Source organism: Microtus oregoni, unplaced genomic scaffold (assembly GCF_018167655.1).
Source record: "Microtus oregoni isolate MIOR12 unplaced genomic scaffold, Mior012 000067F_000, whole genome shotgun sequence".
Taxonomy (NCBI): domain Eukaryota; kingdom Metazoa; phylum Chordata; class Mammalia; order Rodentia; family Cricetidae; genus Microtus; species Microtus oregoni.
This window is the reverse complement of record NW_024543953.1, coordinates 2,447,899-2,454,009: the sequence shown is the minus strand read 5'-3', so window position 1 is coordinate 2,454,009 and position 6,111 is coordinate 2,447,899. Positions and strand designations below refer to the sequence as shown.

The 6,111-nt window shown below is 43.0% G+C and overlaps 1 protein-coding gene across 1 annotated transcript in view; it reads left to right on the top strand.

Annotated features, from left to right (window-relative positions):
• The first annotated feature begins 2,574 nt into the window (after window positions 1-2,574).
• The window catches only part of LOC121440256 (transmembrane protein 185A), a 28,526-nt gene continuing 24,989 nt past the window's right edge, over window positions 2,575-6,111 (top strand). Inside the window, exon 1 of the mRNA XM_041641011.1 lies at window positions 2,575-2,757. Coding sequence (XP_041496945.1) covers window positions 2,720-2,757 — 38 coding nt within the window. The 5' untranslated portion in view covers window positions 2,575-2,719. The remainder of the gene's footprint in view (window positions 2,758-6,111) is intronic.

Genomic DNA, 6,111 nt, shown 5'->3' with positions numbered 1-6,111 from the left:
TTCTAATCTTCTGTGGAAACAAAAAGAGAACCTCTTTTCCAAAGCAACATATCCTTAGACCCAAATTTGGAAGGCATGATACCTTTATGATATATGCTGATTTAGTTTAGCAGCTCATACAATGAAATGTCTCTCTGTACTTAGCTCATTCACATGGTGCAGGAAAATTGTCTATATTCTGTCGATTGTGTTTCAAATAAATGTTGATTGGCCAGTAGTCATGCAGGAAGTATAGGCAGAACAACCAGACAGGAAGTAGAGGCAGGTCAAGGAGAACAGGGTGAATTCTGGGAAGGAGGAAGCCCATTCCTCCACAGTCCTGTGAATCCTAGTAGTGCACAGGGCTGGGCATCTAGTGCATTTGAGGCAGTCAAGGTAATTCCCCCTCTTGAAGATGAATATCCAAACACTGCCATAGTCGAATTCTTTCAGTATTTTTATTTTTTTTCATAGCAACTTGGCTTGTCAAAGTAAAAGAACATAAAGACAATGTTGATATAATTTTATCATGGTATTCAGGATAAGAAATCCCCATGGCCTACCCTAGAGGGAACTGCTAAAACTGAATTCATGACCCCATAGAAAAGTGTCTCAGTTCCAGGAGTACCCAGTAATATACCAAGAGTAGCATTGGTACTCTAAGCAACTTACCACGAATCTTTTGAGAAAACCATGATTCGAGTTATTCAAGAGTTATAGCTGAAAAGCTGTTTTCTTGATGTCTGCTTGAGGTGAAACCTTCGGAAAATAAGATGATACTGGCTACTCAGTATATTGGCAGTTAACTTTTGTTAGCACTCTGTTTTGCTGAAATGTTAAGTTGCAACTTTGTTTCTCTGCCTTCACTAGCAAATTTGTACTGGGCGTATTATGCAAGCTTCTCTTTGCTTTAGCTTTTCTGCACTTTGCTATTCACTGGGAGAGACTTCACGGCTAGAGTTTGGACATCATCAGGAGAGTGGTCAGAGAAGGTGGTGTAGTCAGACTTTTTGTGTCCTGCCAGCCAGCTCCTGAATAACCACATGGAGGCTTATTAATTATGACAGCTCCAGCTGATAGCTCAGACTTGTTTCTCATTAGCTCTTATAACTTAAAATACCCATTTTTTTTATTAATCTATGTTCTACCATGTGGCTTTTACCTCTTTGCCATTTTGTGTGTTTGACTCGTTCTGCATCTGGCTGACTTCTCAATCCTTCTTCTTTCCAGTGTCCACTGTGCCTGGAAATCCTTCCTAGCTACTGACCATTTATCTTTTTATTAAACCAATCGCAGTAACATATCTTCACAGAGTATAAAGGAATATTCCAGCAAGATGATAAAATTCTAAGAGAGGGTCATGGTGCTTCAGTAGCTGGTTGCTTCATTCAGGTTAGTCACTCATAAACGACTCATATAATAATGTCCATGTCTCAGTGGGTGTTAGGGAGAATAATTACCACTTGTGGAATGTTTTCAAGTTTCCAGAAGAAAGATGATACATCATGGCAAAGCATGATTCTCCCAACTGTGTTCATCTTAAGCTTCCCCTGGGGCTAACCAACATAAAATTGTCATTCATGAAACTCAGCTATTGTAACAAAGTTGAGTATTACTCATAATGAACCCAAGTTAATGTTTAAGGTATTGCTGTGCTGATGAAAACAACAACTCTTAAATTGGTTGGAAGTAAATATGGTAGACTAAGTCCTCTGCTATGACGTTGTACTATTTTTGAAGTTGAAAAGTAAACAGAATTCTTTAAAAAGGTTGGCACTTAAAAGAACAACAGCTAGCAACAGCATTCTTGGAACATCTAACATATGGTAGGGCTATGCATTATGCATGATCTCTCTGAACTTTCCTAACCAAAGTGGAAATGTAGGGATTTTTGTGTCCGTTTTGCAGAGGACAAAATCTGAGCCACCAAGATGTTAACTTGTCCAATAAGATGAACCTGGCAGTTCTAAATAGTATGACTGGGAATGGGAAAAGCCCAGCTTGAGCCACCACAAAGTTCAGACAGGAGCCAAGGAGACTCTAAACTAGATTAGGATAAGGATAAGTTCCACATCTTCAATTTGGGCATCCCGATGGATAGACCTTCTGCTAACGACAGTGGAAACCCAGGATGGGGACATGGTTGACAGGGTAGATAGATGACTTTGGTGAAAGATAATGTGAGTTTGAAATTGTCAGGATATCACAGTATGCTTGGAGCATGGAAAGGAAGTTTATATGCAAACTGGATTTAGTGGCAACTCTGGTAGGTGTAGCTCAAAGGTACAGTCAATTTTGGGGAATCCTCCAGACCTTGGTATGGGCCTGGGAGACAGGTGGGTGACAGGTGTCTATGATGATCTCACCCTGGGACTCCAGTTTGGCTTTCACCCTCTTAAGGGCTTCCCCTCAGTTAGCGCTCTCCATCCCTGAGGTTCTCCATCCCTTCCCTCCTCTTTTTGTAGTCGCTCTGCCCAGCAAGCTGGTATTGGGGAGCAAAAATAACCACAGCCGGTTATCCAATAACCTCCCGGCCTGGCGAGCGTGGAGCCTCAGCGCGCACGCGCGTTCTGGCTACGGAAGCCGGAAGAAGTGTCAGAGGCGGTTGGTTGCTCGGGTTTCTGCTTGCGGCGGCGTTGGCGACGCTGCTGGCTTTGGCAGCATGAACCCTCTGTGAGGCGCAGGCTTCGCGGCGCGGGGGGCGGGGGAAGAGGAGGACGCCTCTGTGAAGTTCTCCGCCATGAACCTGAGGGGCCTTTTTCAGGACTTCAACCCGAGGTGAGGCGGTTACGTTGGCGGTGCCAGGCGGGGGCTTGGATTCGGGCAGCGGCTGGGAGAGGCGAGGAGGCCGCGGTGCTGGAGCCTGAGGACCCCGGCACCGGCCCGAGGCTCCTCACGGCTGCCAGCTGCTCTCGGAAAGCTGTTGTCGGCCTCTTAGTCCGTCCATCCACTTCTTCCTCCCGCACCAACTGGAACCAACCGGCCGTGGCCCAAGTTGCCCAGCTTGGAGCGGTGTCCTCCTGGAGGGAAGCCCATTGCTCTCCACTCGTCCTCTCTATCGTATTCCAACTTCTCTGTCTCGATTTCTCTTTTTCCTCACCTCACCGCTCTGCCTGCCTGTCCCCATTCTCTGTGCTAGAGCCATTTCTCTTGACCCTGACAACACCCCACCCCCCACCCCCGGCCACCTTCCCAGATGTTTCCTCTAGTTCCAGCTCTTGGAGTTTTCCTTGGATTTATGCCTGTCTGCCGTTACTTTGCTTATTTATCGAACAGATATCTGAGATACTGAATTTTTAGAGTCGTTGCCAGGGTATTGTAAATCTTACATAATACCTTTGGGGGATGAACCTGATCGTTTCCATACGCATTTTCTTAGCCTTTGTTGTAAGTTTATTCGCAAGAAGTCGGTATTGCTCTGCTTATTTCCAAGACTTGAAATCCGTAGTGGGCAGTGCAGAGAAAACACTGGCTAAAGTCTAAATCTCTGTCCGTTCACTTGCCAAACTGTTGTAAAACTGTTCTCTCTGCGAGGTGTGAGCTTCCAAAACAGAAACCACTTCCTGATTGTCCCCTTCCACAGCACTTCCCACCCACCCACCCCATCTGTCATATAGTAAGTACTTAGAAAACGTCTTTGGAAGTAAACTGAGTCAAGACCTAGATTGGAGACGAGGCCATAGGTAACCAAGTGATTCTTTGTTCCTCTTTAATAAGCTGTGAGGTGAGTTCACTTCACTGATCTCTTTAGTCCATTACTGTGTAAAAGGAGGATCGAAGACAGGCATTCAAGGAAGCTAGTCTTGTCAGTCCCAGCCTCCAGTGCAGGGATAGACGATTGGATGTATCGTGCATTCCTGAACTTTTCTAGCCCAGCAAGATCACTTTCTTGGCTGTTTGTTGGACATGAAAGGAACTAAAGAGAGAGGGAGAGGGTACTATTTGGAGTGCAGTCTTCTTTAAATTCTAAAACCACTGCTAGAGACTGGGTGCTCTCATTTGTCTTTGTGTTCATATTCTGACCTTGATCTGTGGATGTCACTGTTGACCTCGAAGTTATTCTGCAGAGAGGAGTTCATTTAGAATAACTATACTGGAATTTTTTCCTCTGCTGCTCCTAGGACAACTTGGGGATGGCACTGAAGCTGGGCACATCTTGTATATTTTCTAGAAAGAGAAATAAAAGCTGAATAGTTTTATGTCCTTGGGCAACTCACTTATCTGTCAGTTTTATCTATAGAATGAGTATAATTGTTCACAAGGCTATTGCGCCTGAATTAATGGCTGATTCCAGTGTTACAAATAGAAAGTTCTGTGACTTGTTTATTAGGGATCAGCTAGGCCAGAAGCTGCAAGGGGCTGTTTCAAGTTACCTGAGAGCTGTGAAAGCAGTAGTGCGCCACTGACAACCATTTTTTTTTCCTTAAGCATTTTTTCCTCCCAATACAAGTCTAAAAATGATAATGAAATGCTTTGAAGAGATTTATAATAATCATTAATACACTTATTAGTGCTTGAATTCTAAATGGAGTACAATGCATCTCTCCCTGAAATAACTTAAAAGGTCTCCTGTAGGCCACCATTGTCCTGATTCAGTGTTATTAGTGGGAAGGAATAGTATTACCTTAAAGATGTTCCAAGAATACAATGATGAGTTTGATATTAACAGGTTAGATTTTCTTAGATAGTGGTGTTTTATGTATTATGGTTGATCTAGTTTTTAACATTGTGTTTTAATCTTCTCCATGCTGACAAAAGCCTTTCAGACACCTGGAGAGCAAACTGAGGGGCGGACCTCAGATCTTTGTGCTGCTGTCTTTGTCTCTATTCTGAACCAATTCGTGCATGTTCCTCTTACTCCCGGGCTTCATCATACCTACTTATTTAATAGGGACTTTGGTAACTTCTATTTACCATTGAAATCTCTACTCACTTGGTAGTTGCTGAAAGAAGTTGTCCTAGTTTCCCCAACCCCAATCTCTGTGGAATAACATAGTCCCCTGTTTAGAGCACTTATCTGTGCCCTTGCATGTGTCCTTTTGTTTATTTAATATTTCTCTCCCCTACTGAAATTTAAACCATGTAGGACCAAACCTGTGACTTCTATTACTGTTGTTTCTATGATATAACAGCTGGCTCTGTAAGTATTTGCAAAATGAATGGTAACTCAACAGAGCTTGTAGGAACAGTCTAGAACTGCTTTGTTCAATGACTGCTTTCCTTCTCGTTGTATGGACTATTTTCCTTTTATGTCCCTTCAGAGTGCAACTATTCCATTGATGAGATGGGAAGGACTTTGAGAGTAAAGAAGAATGTGCTCTGGAGATTATTTCTGTAGCACAGATATAGCCACTGTTATGGTTTGGTGGTTCCTACCTTGCAAGTCTTGGTCAGCGAAAATTCACTGTGATATTGTCATTTTTCTAGAAATAGTAGTAACACAGAATGATTCAAAAGTGTTTAGCACCCAGCTGTGAAGGGCTAACAGCTGACCCTCTACCTATTTCCCTCTGCCACAGAAGTGGTTGATCATGAACTTTCTTTCCCTAATTGCCTTTTAGTTAAACAAGTTAAAATTCTTGAAACATACTATGTCTACCAAGAATTCTTTTTGACTGCCTGAAGCCTCTAACAGCTTTACAGATTAAACAGACTATTAGAAGTTTACAGAGATGGGAATCTGATTCCAGAATGTCTGTCCCTGGGAGGTACAGATTTGGGTGTATGTGACGTTAAATCGGCAACCTGACTATACCACAAGGCCTCAGGGTTGTCTACTCTTTTGGTAGAGTTGTTATTTGTTAGAGAAGGCCCTTCAGCTCTGCCAGCCAAACAGCATTGAAAGGCTGTGAGAACTCTGCTTGGCCTACTGACTCATCTGTAGTGGGCTCGTGATGGGAGTGCAGTGTATTCCTTGGGTATTCTAGACTGAAACAAAGACTGAAAAATGCCTTTGGGGTGGGGATGGGGCTTCCTTATATGGACATGTAATCCTAATGAACTAAATTATCTTTGCAATCTTCTTGTATACTCCTTATTCTAAAGCTTCTCTTTAATCTTTGTAAGTTGTCTTTTATTTGAAATCAGGAGAAAAAACAATGTGATTGCTGGTGACAGTTCACTAAAGGCCTC